Source organism: Colletes gigas, unplaced genomic scaffold, assembly GCF_013123115.1.
Source record: "Colletes gigas isolate AHSC1104 unplaced genomic scaffold, ASM1312311v1 Colletes_gigas_Sc00039, whole genome shotgun sequence".
NCBI lineage: Eukaryota > Metazoa > Arthropoda > Insecta > Hymenoptera > Colletidae > Colletes > Colletes gigas.
Window position 1 is genome coordinate 74745 of NW_025106668.1, and position 21265 is coordinate 96009.

Here is a 21265-nt window from a genome sequence, read left to right on the forward strand (position 1 = left end):
ATAGTATGATTACTGATTCGTATTTCTATTTGTATTGATTTTCTGGGGGAGTTGCCATAGGCAAGTAATTTCATTTTAATGGAGGATAGTTGTAAACCTAGTTTTTCAATATTTTCTTGAATAACCTGGACAACATTTTCGAGATAGAATGATGCATCCTCTAGACTAGTGTTTTGAGCAGTGATGCCAGATTGAGCACCGGATGCAATACTCACCTATGCCAGATCACGCGTACGTGAGCTCGTGGAGTTCCGGAGAGTCGACAAAGGCAAACTGACGCATGCCCCCTTTCTCGATTCTCCGAAGCTGCCCGAAGTAATTTCGGACCGTCTCGTGGGAGTCGAGAGAGGAAGGCTCATTTGCCTTCTCGCACTTGAACAACTGAAATTCGACCACACGTCGACGGCATACGATTCCAAGTCTCGACTGGACAGGTATTTTTTATTTTCCGACCTATGTATGTAGACGAACATAAGCAAGATACTATAATGAAAAAAATTTTTTGAATTCTCACGTATGCGTGATCTGGCGTAGTGTGAGTAGTGCACCCGGTGCTCAATTTGGCATCACTGCAGCTACCCCCTATCGATTGTTCCCAAATTTTGGTTTTTGATTTTTAATAATTTTGTTTGACGCCCTACAGAAAAGTTGTCTAATACTTTTTTGTAGGTACCCATGCTCTATATCAGAAAAGCTCTACTTCAGAAAAAAGTTTCATTGAAATACATTCACTATCGTAGGAATTATGGCCGTTTGAAAATTGGACCACTATTATGGGGTTTTTCTCACTTTACGTGGTCAAGGAACAAGTTTTCGAATATTTTTGGAATTTCTACATGTTCTCCGCCAAAATACGCGTCGTTTGCATGTTGAAAAATTAAAATCGCCCAATCCGTTCAGAAGTTATGATGTTTTTTTAAAGATACACGTGAAATTTCGGGGAAGCATTTCTGGCCCCAGGTTAGATTTTCGATATGGAATTTTTTTCTCAAAAGTACGTAGGATTTCGGGGGTATGTCTATCGACTAAAAATGCTTGTAATTGACCCTTGCAACTAAATATAAAATAAACATAGTTCAAAGGAACAGACATTCAATAGATGGTCGAGGAGCGTATACAGAAGTAGAAGAGTCGATCGAATACTTGCGAGAGAGCGGTCCCTCTGCTGGCGATTGCGGAAGGTGTCGTCACACATTCGAATTTTGTTGTATTATTATTACAAATTTGTTAAATTTCCGTACATTCAAAAGTACGTTTGTAAGTAGTTTTGCATCTGTAAGAATATTATTAACGTGGTGAAAGAGGAATTGTATTTGTCATCGATGGAATGAGGGAGCTGGAGTGATTTTTTTGCTAAAAATAAACCCAAACACGTTCTTATTCGGGCAATTTTTAATTATGTTCGTAGTTGAAAATTTGATAGAAATAATCCAAAGGGTATATAAAAATAATCCAAATATAGTGGTGTTTCAGAAAACCCTAGCCGATTCATTGATATCGATAAAAATTAATATTATGCTACGTAATATAAACAAATATAAATGTTTTTAGTTCACATTAATAACTGTAACATTGATACACGCGCGACACTACTTTAAATTTCGATCAGTTGCTGGTCGTTCTTAAATTCTTAAATTATAATTCACATTTTAAAAATTTCCGATTATACTCTGCGAGATGTTATCAATGTGAAAATAGAGTTACATGTACTGGATGCGTCAGTATAAAATTTTAATAAAAATAGTATCGTTGATAGTAAATAAATGTTAACAAACAATAACAACAATACTAAAAGGCGGAACGAAGCTAAAACGTTGTACATATTGCAAAAAATATGTTTCGCAAAAACAACTTGTGCGTATGTTCCGTAATCGGCTTCATTAAAATAGAATAGAAAAGAAAAAGGATACTGTCCATGTTTTACGATATAAAAACATTATTGATAATATAGATTCAATACAATTTTAACAGAAATATGTAACACTGTTCGTGTCATTTGAGCAAAATAATTACTATTTATTAGTTAAAATCTGACATAGGATGTTGCGACGAATCGTATTTCTTTGAACGCCTTAAATAGCCGCCTCTTTTAAATGCGGTATACGTTTTCTATTGTGATCGTCGTATCGTTGCGCATTTCGAAATGGAACCGTAGAAAAAAGTGCATTGATCGTGATTAAGAGATTGGTCGAATATTTAAGTGCACGGTAAGATGCCTCGTAAATGAATTAGATATCGATAAGCCTCCAAAGAATATACTTTCGTGAAACGAACAGTCTCGTAGAAGAAACATTTGGTATTTGTACAGCAGCTGATGCATGTAAAGATGGCCAAGCTCAATACAAACAAATAGTAACCAGCGATGTGCTGGTTTTACAACTAGCTCTGCATGTAAGGGGTGAGTAAATGCAATTGTATACGTAACATTATTAAATAATATTTTCTATTCGACTATGACGATATTTTTTTACGAATACTTCGAATTTCAATACATATTAAACGGTATGTGGACACCTGTCCTGACCTTGCTCAATAAAATCTTTCATTTACGTTGAATTTACATCAAATTTAAAATTTTGTCTCGTACACATTCGTATATATTGACTCTCATAGTTGAGTTAATATCTAATTTATTGTTTTATTGAGATTTATCTGATAACATATTTTATTCGAGTTTTTTAACATAGAAAAATTAAAAATTAGTTTTGCTTATAATTCATGTTATATGAAAGCTTTAAAAATTTTAAATTGTAACTTTATTATTTATGGTAGCTTTATTAATTATTCTGGCTTTACCTCTGTAACTTTAAAAATCAATTGTTTCTTCTATAATGTTTTTCCATTTATAGGCAGATGCTAAGAAAGTTTAACTTGTCACTGTCCAAAAAATGGCTTATGATCCACGTAATATTAAATATTCATCAGAGATTCACAACCACCAACATAACCAGTCTAATATGACTGGGTATGCATATTCTGGGCATCAACCGCAACATGTTCAACAAATAGATGAAAATAGAAACGAGAATAATTGTGGAAATAAAGAAGCATGTCCGCAGATATCCCATCAGTCGTCTGGAACGCAAACCATTCAAAAAGTAGATGCAGCAACAATGACAGATCCTTTACAAATAGATTTCAGGCTTACGTCTGAATATTTAGCACGGTGTTCTAGTACATTAGGCTTACCATATGTAATTAAATACGAAGAAAACAGCAATAATTCTACGCATAATTACCAAGAGGTTCGGCCAAAAATTGAATTTGAAGTTGAACCACAATATATCAATGGTAAGTGCTTATGCAGAAGTTTAATACAAGTTAAATATGATTTATTTAATGTTATTTTATGCTTTAATGTAATTATTATATATGTTCAAGGTATGTTAATCTATCATTGTCCAGAATGTGCGTACAAGTTTGAAGCTCGTGAAGCATTGCACGAGCACCTTGAAGTTCATAGACAGCGACCTCACATCTGTGATATTTGTGGTGCAAGTTTAAAGCGTAAGGAACATTTAGACCGTCACAAACAAGGTCACAATAAGGATAGGCCTTATCAGTGTAACATGTGTTGCAAAGCATTCAAACGTAACGAACACCTTGCTCGTCACATGATTATTCACTCAGGTAGTAAAAATCAAGTTTGTACAGAATGTGGCAAAGCCTTTTATAGAAAGGATCACTTAAAGAAGCACTTCCAAAGTCATAATAGTAGCAGAGGCAAAAATACAAACAGTTCTCAAAATAATCAGAATAGCCAAAATAACGGCGAAGAAGGATTGAGCAGTTTTGCAATGATGATGAGGCAGGCTGGGCCACCTCCGTTTTCTATTTTGCGAACTTAATACATTTTTACCTTGATCTTAGACCAAGATCATTTTATAATTTAGATAATTTAAATTTAAGAGATTAATACAGCGAGCTTTATTGGAGACACTTTCAGGATATAACGAAGTAGTTGTTGACAGTTTTGAATTTTGCAGTTATATTAGTCGTGAAACTTTCAAATAGTGCATTAATAAGAAACAGGCTCTAAAGTATCCTTGCAGATTTTATATTTCTCTTTCTAATACGCCTCTAATATGCACAATGTTCTTAAAGTGAGAATGTACCTGTTAAGAACAGTTATTTGATATATGTATATAGTATGTGTATATATACACACATATATATATATATATATGTAGGTGTGTATATATATACATATATACACGCATGTACATGTAGGATGGAACAGAAACTCTGTCCACCTGAAATATTTCCGTTATTTTTAGGTATAGGGAAAAAATGTTGTATAAAAAACTTGTACGGCATCACGGGGGAACGTATTATAGTAACGTTAGTTTTTTTTAGTAGAAACGCTAAGGAGATCTCAAGGTCAATTTCATTTTTTAAATGGATCCTTATAGTTTTTTTTATCCTTAGTGTCATAGCGGCTATTTAGACCATTTCAACGAACTACAATACTACATCGTGCAAAGTCATGGCAGATCATAGACAATGGTGGAGCAATGCCATCAAAAGTTATACGACATAAAGATACGTATTATGGTAGCGTTAGTGTACCGAGGATGTAGAGGAGATCTGAAGGTTAACTTCACATTTTTAAATGAAACCTCATTTTCATAAGGTTTCATTTAAAAAATGTTATATACATGTATAATATACTTGTACACTCCGTACACAGGGCGTTCGTTCGACAAACAGGTGTCAGGAACATCAAGGGTTAATTTTACATGTCAAAAAAAAAAGAAAAAAAAAGAAAATGAAAATTAAGAATATTGAAATTGTGTTCAGGACTTCCGGTCAAACTATTTGACTATTAGAAAACAAGTATGTTGCTTAATTTGCGAATGTACAAATATGTATATATCTGTTAATAATATTTAATATCTGTTTCAGTAAAACTTTTTCTGATTAGATTTTTGATAATATTGGTTCATGGATAATGATGATTAACTCTCGTAGTTTTCTAGGTTTTCCAACGAATATTCGTTACGTGTAATCATTTAAAAGAAATATTTTAAATATAATAACTTTGACACGAAGTCTTAAACATAGTTCCCTCTTATTTTGACATATAGAAACTCCTTAAAGTTGCTAACACTTGATATTATTTTAATAACATTGATATAAATCAAAGCTTTTGTATAATTTAACACAAGATAAACAAGTCTAGTTCTGTTTCATTGTTTCTCCAGTTCACATTTTGAATACTATCCGACATATACGATGGCGATAAAAAAAAAAAAGTAAAATGATAGAATTTGTTGCGCCGCGCTTGACTCTTTCGTCGACCGCGATACGATACTCCAAGTGTATTGTATACACTATGCCTAAGTATATGCGGATGAATTACAGAATACTGAAGACTGATACGATTTTGGAATGTGTATTTTTCAAGAGCTCGATGACGACCGACCTTCATATTGGTCGGCTATAAAAATGATATGAAATCTAAGGGTTTATTGATTAAGGAGACGTGAAATTTACTCAGTGGACGAAGTCTATAGCACTCCATAGTGGGAGTTGTTGTTTGAGAAAAATGTTAATAACTCTTGACCCGTACGTATCACAAAGCGACAGCGCGTCCAAGACCACTGTTTATTGTGCAGATATGAAATCTATGAACTGGGTACAATAAATTCAGGTTACTGGCGAGAAGCAGCCTGTACGCAACGGTTATGAGAGGCACTTTGGTAAAGAGCTCCTTAATCCCTTAGATTAGGCGGTTTTTGACATCGCACACATATAAGCGACTGAACAATAAGATTCCGTGACGGAACACAATGTCTTCTTTTGCAACTTTAAGAGATATTAATGTATCTGTTAGATACGTACTATTCTATTATTTATAAATTGACCTAGTCTTCTTTGGAAAAAAACGCGTGACAATTTTTAAATGTTTTCTTTTACAAGAAAAAAAGATGCAAATATTATGTGATGTAGTACAGAAACGATTCTTGTTACGCGCAAAATATTTGGAAAAAAATGCGTACGTATTTGCTATTGAGCGTGTGCGAACGTTATCCAAAAGGGAAGTTAATATACATGGTTTTGTTTTCTGCTAAACTGATGGCATCAACTTCTTGAAACATGTGCCTAAAAGAACAGCATAATAATTACATTCATTGAGAAAATGATATGAAATTAATGTTAAGCATAGACCAGTGAGATTTTTATTTCTAGCAGGAAAGGAGCATTGCAAAATATACGCTTCTGACAAGTAAAACGTCTTACAAATATAGTTTATTAACACTTCTTGAAACGATCATTTTAAGTATAAGATTTAAGATTTTATTTTAAAATCTTGTTGTAAATTGAAATTCTAACAAACGAAGCGGTTTCAATTGAACCTTTCTCCAAATTTTAAATTATGAGAATGTTGATGAAATTTTCACAATTTAATTCACCTTTAAAGGGTGAAGTAATTAAATTGTTTAATGTTTCTTTGCGATGTTCCTTGTTTGAAGCTAAACAATGTTCATCTGTTTTGGCAATAGCATGTGCATTGCTACAGAGCGATTAAATACTGGAATAAAATCACGTTAATCGATAATTTAATATTTATACTTTACGATGTGTGTATGACAGTGTTGGTATGTGTTTTATTGGTGTGTGTATATGTATAAGAATGTGTATAATATACAGATTGAAGCAGAAACTCTATGCACCTGAAATATGTCCATTATACTCGGTCATAGAAGAAAATGTATACAAAAGTTATACAACATAAGGAGGAACATATTATGGTAGCGTGTTCTTTCGGATGGATGCATAGACGTTTCAAGGTCAACTTCATTTGTTTAAATGGAATCGCATACTTCAATATTCTTAGTATATTAGTGACTATTTAGATGATTTGAATAAACTATAATCTAAGGTCATTCAAGGTTATGACAAAACGAAGATGATAAATTGATAATCTCGATTTTGTTGCGTTATCGATTCAGTTTATAACACGCGTATAAATAGATAAATAATAAAGCTTATGAATAGCGAATTCCTTGAGTTGACCTTAGGAAACAGTAATCCTTTTTGAATCGTATATAATTTTGCCAATGGGCCCAATAACAAATACAGACCAATCATACATTTTTCCCTATAATATTAATCACCGATGGTACGACGTTTACCGATTACGGAAATGTAAATTGACGTAATATGCGCTGCTGGGAAATTGAAAATTGCCACTGGTTACATTTTACGATAATAGTCGGTCGAATGTGAAAACTTTAAACTTTTATTGCTTAGAATTTTATTAGAAAATGTACAGCCGAATCATCCGCAAGATAATGTGATACAAACATGATATTCTCAATATCTTTCACAAGAGCGATGGCTTGATATCTAAGAAAGTGATAAGTATTTTTGAGAAATTCAAAAATAGGTTTAATGTACACATACAATAGCACGACGCAATTACCTAATATTGTGTGAAATCTTGTTTATTCTGGAGTATAGACTCGCAACAAGTTGGCATGTTTTTGACAAGCTTTTCTCCGCATAATTACTTTAATGAAAATATGTATGCTTTCCATGTAGTTTTAACTTCATAATAGCTTGCACATTTTCTATAGAATTTGCATCGGGTGACTGTGAAGGACAATCTAAGACTTGAGTTCTTTTTTTCCATGTCGTACACAGATGACTACGGTGTTTTGGATCGTTATCTCCAAACTGGGGAAACAAAGCATCCCAAAACATGAATGTCTTAGATTGGCCTTCGCACTCGCCTGATGCAAACCTTATAGCAAATGTGTGTGGGCTATTGTAAAGTTAAAACTACGTGGAAAGCATATGTATTTACACTGAAGCAATTATGTCGTCGAATAAGGAGGATATGGAGTGTGCAATCTGTTGTGAGGCTATATATTCTAGAATAAAAGAGATTCCATACAATATTAGGTAATTGCGAATTTTTCAAAAATACTTATTACTCTCTTTGATATGAAGCCAATGCTCTTGTGTAACATACTGTAATTTTATGGTGACGTATTTGTCACATTAACACATTAACTGCCTTGGTGTTTATTCACATTATAATGTAAAAAATGGAAATATTTGTTAATTTAGTGATGTACCCTGTTATTTTATAGCACTTCTGATGGCAGAAGCGTTATTTAAAATTGTTCAAGTATTAAGAGTTTCTTACTGTAAACGATTTTGAAATATGTATCTACCGGTTACTAATAGCCACCATGAGAATCAATGTGTTATTGTGTACAAAGAAAGACCGACAATACCAGAGAATATGAGGCAGAGTATTGTTACGGCGTGTGTTGGAATGAATTCCGAAATTAAGATTGCACCATTGTATCAATGTAAGGATCATTATTTTGAGTATTTGTTACAACGTAGTAATCGTTACTTCACCATTTTCCATAATCTTCTGTGACCTTTAATGTGATCCAAGTAATCGACATTGCAACAAGGATAAAAAAATACGAGATTTTATTTAAAAAAAAATGAAGGTGACCTTGAAATTTCCTCCGCGTTTTCACCCGAAACGAATTAACGTTAACCTGATACTTTTGTACAAAACATTCTTTCTGCGCCAAAAAATGACGGAAATATTTCAGGTGGGCAATGTTTCGATCCCGTTCTGTATATGAAATGTCATTATATGTCTACACATTATATATTACATGCGCATTTACATATAATATTGTTATGTCCTTTTTCCCTTGTACATTATTTATATTTATTAAGAAAAACCGACCATATATCGGCTTTATTATAATAATGCTTCCAGAGTGTATATAATTGTACACACACACACACACACACACACACACACACAAACACATGAAATATGGTTAAAAAAAAAAACAAAAAAAAAATAAACGTTTTGTTATTGGTTGTAGTAATTATAATTAAAGTAATAAATCATTATTATATAAAATTATAAATTGTTTGGAACTAAAGCTATGCAATTGTCATTAACTGGATAAGGAAAACGGAGGGATTATAAATGACAACAGTCAGTAGATCATTTTCTGATTTGATTTTTCATACAATTTTTATATATACATATATATATATATATATACGTATATATATATATATAGATAGTTATATTATATAGGGTATTACATAAAGCAGCAGTGGGAAATGTTCGAAAAACGTTCACAAACTTTAAACTTCTATCCTCGCAGCCTAAATTCGTCTGTCTGTATTTATACCTATGTCTCTCTTATACATTTCGTTTCGCTTACTACGTTAAGTCTTGCTGTTTTTCAAATCGTGCTTCTTTCCTCGTCTTAGGTTTCTGAAGATTACATGTTTTATGTACTCTATACAAAAATAAAACATTGAGATCATCAGAGGGATCGCATAGTTATACAGAATTTTTCTTATTAGTTCTCTCTCTCTCTCTCTCTCTCACTCTCTTTCTCTTTCTCTCTCTGTCCCTTTATTTTGCCTTATTTTGTTGTCGTTCCTCCTATATGTTTCTTCCCCCTTTTCTTCTCGACTGTTGTTATTTTTTCTGTTTTGATTTGCACATTATGACGAATGAACGGTATTTTACTTTTGTACCTTGGAAGACTGCAGTACAAATGTTTAGATGCAAAAAAAAAAAATAGATATGAAATTAACGGTATATTCCAACAAAAGATTCGTCTCATCTACGTTGAATAAAATCCGCTTGCATATGACTATTTTTCTTTAATTATTATTATCTATCGAATCCCCGGAAAATCCACAACTAGGAACGCGATCTTTAGATCAGGCAATTTCACCGATATTTACCATTATGTCTACGAAACTGCAGATTGAAATTATGAACGAAGCTAATAATTATAGTTGCAATAATATCTATATTCTTGTTATTTTTTTTTTTTTTAAATAATACACTAAATGAAGCATGAATAGCGAAATGTAACAAACGAAATTAAAATCTTATGCTTCAAATAATGCTACAGTTACTTAAGTGTTGAGAAATGAAATTGTAAAATTTTCTACGGTCATAGAAAATATTTCGAAGTGCTTTGTTAATATGTGATTGAATTCGACGTAAATATCTCACAGTTGAAATCTCGAATAATGTACTGTGGTCCGTTGACTTTAAGTCCCGCGGGACGACACAGGGGCAAAAGAGGAGTCGGATCGTCAATCTATTTGTCTTGTTCCCTCGCTCTCAGGCAGTCCAGATGTGCGTGTAACTGCCGCGACGAATAGCGAGCCAGAGTTCAATGTGTACGTGGGAATAGGCGTATCCCTTCTACTTTTCTCGCATTCCTGCCACGGGACTTCAAGTCAGCGGAGGGGACAGTACTTACAAAACGTCAGCCTTTTCAGTCTCGTAAATAAATTGTAAGAATACCTCTTTTTCTGAATAGATAGACTGATAACCATGACAATAATGACTGTGATATAATTAATAAAAAGTTGATCGACATCTTCGTTTATAGATTGTAAGGATGTATTTTTTTGTACAATCCAACGGCCTTTTTAAGTACAGCGGAAACGTTAAACTTGCAAGCTCGTTGCCCCGTGAATACTAAATCGCGAATATAGGGGGGGGGGGGGGTTAAAGCAATGTTTTACTAGCTTTCCCATTGTGTCGCAGACTCTCCGGTTACTCGGTAGATACCTATTTTATACGCGTAATGACTTATCTGTTATGCGTACTTATTATATTTCCCTAGGCTATTGGAAAAATGAGAAGTTTATATGCTTTGTACTATGTCGAGGAATTTGTATATCTTTCCATATTTTCCTTTCGTCGTTACTCGCCTGTTCTGTTGTGCTGACGTCTCTGTTTGAAAAACCGGTAATCACACTTACGCACACGCGACAGAAGACGTACGCAAAAAACTTAGCACACATACACCACACCGTCTGGACAAGCCGAGAAACTAAACCGCCGATAGCTGGATCCTTCCATAAAATACACATGTAAGAACAGCGCCCGTTGGTTCATGCAAAACTTGCCTCGTTTTAACCCTTTACGGTCCCATGCTAGTCTTCGTATAGTCCGTTTTATAACTTATTTTGAACAATCTACCAACGACATTAATACGATCTTATTGCAGTCCAAACATTCTTCGTATAATACAGAGTAAAATGTATTTTAAGAAATTTAATTTACTTGGTAAAAACTTAGAGAAATCGATAAAGCATATCAATTTTAAGACCCATAAATAACATGAATTATTTAATATAAACAATCTAATTTGAAAATCATACACATAATGCCAAACACAATTTATTTATCTGTAATTGAAAACTATACTTCGATTGTATAACTATGTGTGTATTATAGTTCGTACAACCATATTAATGCAAATAATATACAGGGAGGTTCGGCCATCTCTGGGAAAAATTTTAACGGGAAATTCTATAGGCAAAAATAAGACGAAAATCAAGAATACCAATTTGTTGATGAACGCTTCGTTAAAAAGTTATTAACGTTTAAAGTTCTGCTCGTATTGAATTTTTTTCACTAAAATGCGTAGGATTTCGAGGGTATGTCTATTGACCAAAAATGTTTGTAATTGGCCCCTGCAACTGAAAATAATTTTTCCAGAACGATTTGACATTTTTTAATTTCGTCCAAAAATTTGGTCCACCTACTGAATTTTTTTCTCGAAAATGGTTAAGATTTCGAGGGTACGCCTATTCACCAAAAATGATGGTAACTGACCCCCGTAGCTGAAAATAATTTTTTCAAAATGATTTGAAATTTTTTAATTTAATTTTGTTAATAACTTTTTAACGAAATCTCAATCGAGAAATTGATATTCTTGATTTTCGTCTTATTTTGGCCTCTAGAATCTCCCATTAAAATTTTTCTCAGGTGCGGTCGAACACCCTGTACAGATGTATAAATACATTATTCTTTTCTGTTTCTTCTCAGATCTTTTTAATTGGTGCCGCGGTGCTCGTTATAACCAAGTTCGACTCCATTTATAAAATGTTTTGTCAAACTTTAAGAATGTATTCTGTCATTGTCGCCTATTCTCTTTGCTACAAATTACCGTTGCATTTCGGAAACAATAAGGCCAATTCTGCACGCACACGCTCTCTGTTGTTCAAACAAGGAGACAGTCTGACATGGCGTGAAAGTAAGAATTGCGTCTGGCATAGTTCAGTCTGAGAAGTAGCCTTGAGAGACTGAATGATTCTGTTTTCACCTATATGTATAATTTTACTTGTGAACACATTCGTACACGGTTCAGATACTCAAAGTTGTACAATAGCGGGCAGTTAAACATTAACAAACAATAAAAATGACAGTGTCAAGTTGCAATAAGGAATACAACTCGGAAAGAAAACATTCTCGAACCTCCATTTGTATAAAATTTTTTCCATCAATACGATTCCATTAAATACACCGGCGAAGCATGACAAAACATTTTGAGAATGTTCAGTTCAATTTGAAATATCTCTTATCCATTTCCAGACCTTCCCCACTTGGTGGCGTCGTTAACATAATAGTTAGATTAGACCGTAAAGGATTGCGTATGTAATAGCTGCGACTTACGTCTAAAGGTAGCTTAAAACAAAGGATTATTCCATGAAACACTATAAAAAAGTATACGCCCCGCGAGAAACCTAATGTTAGCCCGAAACTTCGTAAAAAGTTCTTACGCGGTGTATTTTTACTTGGTGTTAACCTTAAATCTATCCTTTTTTTCTCAGTCCGTTATTTACAAAGAGAGAAGCACGTTGAGACTTCTCTGCACGCGTATCAGCGCGTGTCCCGAAGTTTGTTATTGTACTCTTTTTTTTTTTTTTTTATTATTTTTCCCTTTTTGCATGAACCAACCCCTTAATTTGCAGCTCGTGCGTGAGGCGAACTCGCACTTCGATCACCGACACCGTTGATCGTATCCGCCTTCGGCTCTATCGATCAGCACGATAAAGAGATTTTTTCGACACTGCGTAGAAAAATATGGTTCTCATTGTCGCCCTCGTATCTCTCAGAAAATCGCGTTTGATTTACAACAAAGTGTATTTACTCTTTTAGCTTTCCTTCCCCTATTCGTGCAATTACTTTTACGTCTGATCGCTTATCGAGTCGGTTTCGCAATAACTATCATTAAGTAACGAAATCAATGCTCGAAATTTGGCGCAACATCTTCCGTGGTGCGGTTCAAAGTTACGCGCAGAAGGCGGTGGTCACAAACTTGTAACAAACAGAACAATTTTAAAGAATCGACCAAATCTGTTAAGTATCGGCGAACACGTTAATGTATTTCGAGCAATGATCGCTTTAGAACTTACTACAGAAATATAGTTTAAGTACCTATTTGTATTGCTGTAAATGATAATATAAATGTTATAAAAAGCAGTAATAATAATAATAATAATAATAATAATAATAATAAAAAACGATGTCTCGTGTAATCAATCCTCTACGTTCTAAAATATTATCAAAGGAAAGAAATACATAAGTGTTTCTTAGAATTTTTTCCCCCTTTCTACGGCGTCGTGAGTTTATCGAACTATTCGAACGGTTAATTGTACTTAACCTTAAAACCTATGTAAATGTATATTATACTTCCGGCAATAGTCCATAGAGGATTAAATGATCACGACTGCAGATCGTACGATGAAAACAAAAATGAAATCGCAAAAATTCTTGGAAGTTTTTGTTTCTTTTTGATTTATGATTTTCCTTGTTCGCAGTTTCGAGATAAACTGTAAAACGAGATGTACGCGAATTCAATCATATTATTTCTTTCGCTCTCGTTCGTTCGCACGGAATTTCGTCTCTCATTCTCTTAGCTCGTGCAACTTAGGCAATAAAGGCCTATCCCTTAGTACTACTACTTACGCTCTATAAAACGCGATACTTATAATTTAATTAGTTGGTACTATCAATTACAAACAGAGAAGTTTCCTGACTAATATTAAAAGTAGGATGGAAACTGAATGTTTCAACTATAAATTTAGCGAATTAGTATTTTCCATGCTATCGTATTCTCAGATTAACTCCGATTCTCTTAACCGATAATATTGAAAAAAAAAAACTACCTATTAAACCCATAAAAATTGTATGCAAAAGGAATAAATACGGAACACGTGTGCACAGCAACGAAAATGAAATTTTGAATTTTCTCCGCGAAAGGTAAATTTCCATTTCTTTTACGGTAACAATTATCTTACGAACGTCATATTTCGTTGAACAATAAATAACAATTAATCGAAAATCCAAGGAACGAAGTATACAATTTTAAAACCAAACCGCAAAGATTATTCAGCTTTAATTAAAAATTTTACACAAATACTTATTTGTTTGTTGTTCACTGATACTCTATTTGCCAGCAAAACGTTTCGAGCCTTAAAAACATACATCTTTCTCCCATTTTTTCAATAATTTTCTCATTATTAAAAAATATTTCATTTTATTCCTCTCTCCATCGCCCGTTAAACCTCTTTTTGTTTCATCCTTTAACTTGTTCGCGGCGCAAAAAGAGCAGGGTGGTGAAAAAATGACAAAAAAGTCTCGAACGGGAGACGAAAGAGGAAAGGAGCATACAGGGTGTCCCGGAAAAAAGAGCTACGCACGAGGCCATATCTTTAGACTCGACTTAGGTGGAGAAGTATGCAGGTGCGGAAACAGTCCAGCGCTATGCAAAGGCACCGGAAAATTGTTTTCTTCCTTCTTTAGAGACGCGTTAATTATTATTCCTCCCCCGTTTTATTCTCTAGGAACACCAATTACGCCTACGCCTCGACAAACCGGCCGGTTTCGAAATACCGAAGGAGCGTTGCAAACTGGCCGCCTCGTCGAGTGTGGAAATATCATCAGGTTCTCTTCGCTAACCTTCAAAATAGACCGCTTCTTGAGCCTCTCATTTGTTTAATCACTCAAAAAATCGTACGCCGAACTTTGAAAAATCTCGCTCTTTCTCTCTCTCTCTCTTTCCATTCTTTTTTTTCTCTTTTTTTTTTTATAAATCGTAAAGCTATTTGTCATTATCTCATCGCGTAGTCCGTTTCCATGTTTCGAAAAATTTGATATTTTTCTCAAACGGTCTCAAACTCTCTCTTTTTTTTTGTAATCTCTCACAGGCTCTCTCTCTCTCTCTCTCTCTCTTTCGCTTGCATTATATACGCACGCATATACACGCTACATACACACACACGCGCATGCGCGCACGCATAGTACATTCTTCTCGATATGGCACACACTTTTTTATGCTTTCTTCGCTTTCAACTTACGTTGTAGTAATTTTTTTCTTTTTCTTGTATACAAACTTACTCGCTAAACGTATAACCTAAGGTGTACTCTGTTTTTCTTTTTTTTTTTATGGTTACAAGTACATGGCGATGGAGTATTTTTATAATAATACAGCTCATTCTTTTATATATATATATATGTATATATATATATATATGTATATATATATATATATATATTTTTATGTATATATATATAATATATTTTTAGTACATCCTTATACTTGAGGTCTGGCGAATCCTGAATTTTTCATATTACTTGCTAGAACGTATGACGCTAGAAACATGATGCGAAAGAATTAATGGGGATCGATTGGAAGAAGACTAGCTTGAAACTGATTTAAAAGGTTGGGCAAACAACTGAAGGTATGAGTTTCATAAAAATAAAACTAAAATACACGTGTATATAAACATTCACGGTTTAAGAGGTAATTAAAAATATATTGACAATAGATTTGTATATATTCCCTAAGTTATTTTTTTCTTTATAAAATACTTCATCTATTTGTGTAATAAATAGCGATGGATCTCTGTAACGCGTCGTTCTCCCAACGAATATGAAGGATTCCATTTCTCCTTTTTCATCTCTTTCTCGCTCCCTTTCTAGTATTGGCGCATCACATTCCTAACTACGTTTATACGTTTTGCTTTCTTTATTTTTTTTTTTACTTTATATCACGTGAACATATAATCAACGTTGTTGCGTACGACAAATAATAAAAATGGCGTCGACGGTCATTGTAAGTTGAATGTTTATGTCGCTTATGGCAAGAAACGGTATCGGCGAAAGGAGTTTGAAAAGAAATGGCACGATGAATAATACTAAACGAACAAGTACATGATTAAAAAAGAAAAAAAAAAAAAAAGAAAAAAAAAAATGGAGGGAAATAGAATCAGACAAGTTAGACAATCGGTACACGTGTCATTTGTCCGAAACGATCACAGTCCGCGAGGATAACACTCACAGTGCGGATAAATACAAAGAATACAAATTAAATAGTTATTTAGTGGCGATTGCTTGAACGTTACCGTACATGTATGTACGTATAATAGAACAAAATAAACAAGACAAAAATCAAAAGTACGTTTTGCACTCTAACGAAAAACCTTATTAATGTAATCAATGCTCAACGAAGGTTAAAAAGATTTAACGAAAAATATGTATAAAAAAAACAATGTAAAAACGATATAAAAACGATGTAGACTCGTAATGATCTTATGTTGTAAATGATTTTGTACGATTTTTGTAAAATCGTAAAAATATATATATATACAATATATATGTGTATATAAATATATATACGCACTTATATATGTATGTATATGTAATGTATACATACAAGCAAAAATTTGGAACTATATTGTAAAACATAAAATACTGTCAACTTCGTATAATACAAATGAAACGCAATTGAAGGAAGCAAAATAACTTTTTATTACCAACTAAAATATTGCCACACTTTCAGCTACTACTTTCCAATAATTTGCTGAAACATTAAACAATTTGATTTTGAAAGTATGATTATAATTTGATTTTTCTAAGCAAACGCGTAATTCATATTTCAAAAACACGATCAAATTAGTAAGAATTGAAAAACATTACATATTAATCGGTGGGATGGCTCGTTCGCATCCTTATATACAGGTCTCCTTTCGCATATTTCGTAAATTTTATAATGTTATTTGTATACGACAACTTTAAAATAAACAATAAAAAAATAAACTTATAGAAACCTGAACAAAGCCTAATGATTCATCGCAATGCAAACAAAAATGTAATTGTTCATGATCTTTCTTTTATCAATAAATTTGAATAGCTTAGTTAACTTCTTTGTGTTTAACACCAAGCCTTCATAAAAATATGTTTTGTTCCTCATACGTACAGTATGGCAAGACTCTTGTATCAGGCTTTATTCTAATTCTCTCTACACAAAATTATAGTTTTCTTCCACGTGCGCATGAAAACACTCTCTATGCCTTTTTGTTTCTATTTTTGATCATGTACATAGATATATGGCACACTTTTGGAGATAAAATCTACATGTACATATGTCAAAATAATACCCGAAATACAGGTAATAAAACTGTGCATACAGTCGAAAAACTTATGTAAACGTCACAGCATTTGCACTATTGTACTAGGGCATAGAGAGCCAGCAGCATCATGGATAATTATCATGCTTGTAGAAAACTCACTAAAGCCCTAATTATGAAAAGCAATCGAGAACTTACTGCTAATAGCGCTCATATAATTTTTTCAGTGTTACCTCTTGACCGAGGTCTTCCCCTGATCTCAGAAATCTTTAACGTGACCCAAAAAACTGAGCTCGTGCGTTTGATAATGACTGGACGTAGCGAGTGGCGTGACACTTGATTGATGTGCCACATTGACAGCTGTCAAATGATGATGATGCAGCGAATGATGAGAAGTATGCGTATGAAGAATATTGTTTGGATGGGGAACTTGAAAGTTCCCTGGTGGCGGGGCTCAGGACAGGAGAGGACCTGGATGTCCACCAGATAGAACAGACGATGCTGTAACAGCTGTGGTCTGCATATTCGAGACATTATTTTGTTGCTGATTCTGCTGTGTACCTAGCAAATAGAAATATTACATTACTTTAATAACAAAAATTTGTTTCTTTCTCAAATAATTATAAATGTATGCTGAAACAAACAGTAAATGTTTTTTAAATCTTACCAGCATTCTGACTGAGTTCAGCTTTTACTCTCCTTGCAATGTGACTTCTGGTATGTTTTCTTAAATGATCTTTACGATAGAACCCCTTTCCACACTCTGTGCATACATGTCGTTTCTCACCGGAATGTATAACAAAATGTAGCGTTAACTGTTCTTTTCTTTTGAAGGCTTTCAGGCAAACAGTACAAACATATGGCCGTTCCGGATTATGACTCTGCTTGTGACGTGTCAGATGATCTTTTCTTTTTAAACCTGCACCACATATATCGCAAACAAATCTACGTTCTAAGGTATGTCCTAGTAAGTGTTGCTCCAATAATTCACGTTCAGGGTATGCCATGTGGCACTCTGGACAACAATACAATGTAGAACCATCTAATGCTGTGGTTAAACGGATTTCACCGGGTTTTGGACGTGGTTTCTTCTCCTTTGGAGGCTTCTTCTTTTTCTTCTTTTTGTTATTCGGAGACATCATTATATTAGGCGTTGTTGTAGTTGCTACAGCTACTGAAGTTGTTTGTGCCATTTCTGACTCTTTTTTTATACTTTCTGCTGAATATTTTAAGAAATGATGCAAACTTAGCGGTAAAGTACTAGCTGGTAAGTGACTGAGGTAATCTGCTACTGTGGATCCAGGAGCAGCCAAAGACTGCCATGTAGCAGGCATGGTTGCAGGTGTTTGAGTATGAGCATGCTGCTGATGGTGTTGATGCATGGTATAATCTTGTTGACCATTTGTTGCGCTTTCTCCGTTACGCTGTTGTTCGTCAGCCTTCTTGTCCTTACTTTTATCTTTATCCTGTAGGAGATTGCAAACATCTTGTTGATTTATGGTTTCGGTTGCTTGCTGAAAAGTTTCAGTTACTATAAAGTCCATGTATGTTTTAAATGTGACGCTATTACGCACGATAAACCACATACCTGATGATACGAACGCTTTTCTTGCATTCCAGGCGAATTTGCAGGCCGCTGTTGAACTGGTTGAGCTTGAGAATATGGCACGTTAGGGTAATGATGAACATTGCTGTTGGGGTAGCTCGCTTTATTGTTCATCATTACTTGTGACTGAGCAGATTGCACGCCGTTGCTTTCAGGACGGTACTTTCCCATAACCGGCACTCCAATTGGAGGCTGGTTGGGAAAATGATTGGCGTAGCGTCCACCCGCACCGCCGGAACTGTCGGTCGCGAACTGGTGGATACTCGGAATAGTACCGGGAAAGTGGCCTCCGAACGGCGGAAAATTCATTGCAAACCGTCAATCAAATACCTGAAAAGTCGAAGAAAATCAGAGACGAAATAATTACGCACAACAGCACTTTATCCACTGCAAGTTTACAGGATAGTCTCGAAAGCGGTAGTTCGTCTGTCAACCAACATCCTTCAACATTTTGTCGGTAACTTGCAAGCACGATCTGTCATTACTAATACACTAATAAACGTTGTACAAATTGTAGATGTCAGCCGGTGACATGTGCTTGATAAGTGCATTGCTACCGCTTAGACAAAGATCGTGCCATTGTCCAAAGGAAGAGAACGAGGATGAGGGGGTACATTCTTGGTGACATCAGCAGTAACAACGAAGAAGACGTTCGCATATAGAAGAAACGCCGCGCGAAAATATCTGGCGCGTCCAGCTCGAACGACGCCCGAGTATTTACTCACAGCGACGTCCCTCTCCCCATGTTTCTTCGCCGTGGAATTGAATCCTTTCCTCGGAGGGGGGTCTCCGAGAGGTGAGAGCGAGCGTAGGGGCAGATTTTTGCAGCACAAGAGAAGCACGAACACCACGCCGCCACTGCTGCCGCTGCGTCAGCCGTCTGTCACGATGAAGGTACACAACGGGAAACAGTGGCTTTTTCGGCTCTTAAATCGCTCGATTGTTGCAAAATGCGAGTCTTCACAGGGATCACTGAGCAATTAACCGCCTTCGTATAACGAGAATCACGAATAGTTTGTACGGCTATAGAATGAGGTACAACACGGGAAAAAGACGTTAAGAGACGTTAAAAAACGAACATTATACGCGACCAAGACCGTTGCGATGCGGGGGAAGGGTGGTCGTAGAGGGACGGTGGCGCGGAGTACGAGAATCAGAGCACGGGAAGAATGAAGGAGAACGGGTGGAGGACGCAGGGGGGATTGTCTGGTCAGAGGGATGGGTACGGTGCGCGCAGTGGAATGAAGTGCGAGGGGAGACCCGAGACTTTCCCCTCTCGGCACCTAGTCGATACGCGGGGGCCGAATTCGCACGAAATTCAGCAGAAAATGGCCGTGCCGAACATGAAACATCACGACCGTCAGTTTACTAATTCCTAAAATTCACCAGAGAATCAGCTTACCATTTAGTACTTAGCAGCCCGTGCTCGCCTGGTCAGGAATTTTATGAGGCTGAGAATCTCCAAAAAAGATCCCCGCTCTATGTGTGTGCCGTTGACACCTGTCCCTCAAGTCGGCGCCCCCACCCCATCCGTCCGCCCTCTACTGTGCCAGCCTCTTAACTATTTTTTCTCTCCCGGTCCTCCTCGCAGCCGCGCCGGCGAAAATGCCCGAACCATCGGGGTTTTAACTTCGAATCGCTCCCGGTAACCTGCCATTATTTTCACTCCCGACGTACCCACGGGCCGATGGAAATCGAAGATATGTATATGTATATTTAGGGAATTGAGAAATATCATAAATCGGATAAAAAAAAAATACAGAGCAAAATTTAACGAGCGATGTATTGTTATTCTCTCGTAATCGTATATTCTTGTAATTGACAATTAATATCGATTATTAATTTACAATAATTTTAATGAAATATGACATTACGATCTAATTTACAAAAAATTTCAGTCGAACACGCGAGAATCATTGTAACGAAAAATACGAAATGTTGCGAATAATTTTATTGATATGGAAGGTTTTATTAATAAAATTAAGATTTAATGTATCACTATGTGAGAAAAGTGTAGTATAGCGTTCTTACCCGGTAATTGAATTATGCCTATACGAGTATACAAATTACAGAGTCGAAACATCGATTAGTTTCTCCCTTGAATATATTAACAGTTAATAGGTAATTTGTTTAAAATGTGTAAGTATATTTTAGTCGTTAACAACATTCCACGATTAGTAGTAATTATACAAATTAAAAATATGTAAACGTATAATACAAACAAATAATATTTGTAATTGGTTAATTAATACAAATTTGTTTATATTAAATGTATGTTTTATTTTAGCTTTTTCTCCAATATTTATGTAAGTAACAATGAAAATGACTTATAGACTATCCATACTGATTATGATAATAATAGCTATAATAATATGATAATAAAATAATAATTATATTTCTTGCACAGCTATACCCACTGCCTTTAAT

General features: G+C 34.9%; 2 protein-coding genes across 3 annotated transcripts; one reads left to right on the top strand and one right to left on the bottom strand.

The window, feature by feature from the left end:
- Positions 1-2160: 2160 nt before the first annotated feature.
- Positions 2161-4579, top strand: LOC122402726 (zinc finger protein 880-like). Its single transcript, XM_043405749.1, has 3 exons — positions 2161-2398; positions 2850-3291; positions 3382-4579. Exons 2-3 carry the CDS (start codon positions 2889-2891, stop codon positions 3846-3848), a joined length of 870 nt encoding a protein of 289 aa, XP_043261684.1. The 5' UTR covers positions 2161-2398; positions 2850-2888; the 3' UTR covers positions 3849-4579.
- Positions 4580-17465: 12886 nt separating this feature from the next.
- On the bottom strand, positions 17466-20358 carry LOC122402725 (zinc finger and BTB domain-containing protein 49-like). 2 transcript variants are annotated; one of them, XM_043405748.1, is made up of 4 exons: positions 20241-20358; positions 18821-19168; positions 17900-18746; positions 17466-17793 (listed from the first exon to the last, which is right to left on the bottom strand). In XM_043405748.1, the coding sequence occupies exons 2-4, from the start codon at positions 19145-19147 to the stop codon at positions 17687-17689; spliced, it is 1281 nt and encodes a 426-aa protein (XP_043261683.1). In that variant the 5' UTR covers positions 19148-19168; positions 20241-20358; the 3' UTR covers positions 17466-17686. The 2 variants fall into 2 exon arrangements, with proteins under 2 accessions (XP_043261683.1, XP_043261682.1); XM_043405747.1 differs by lacking the exon at positions 20241-20358 and adding an exon at positions 19564-19941.
- Between the last annotated feature and the right edge of the window lie 907 nt (positions 20359-21265).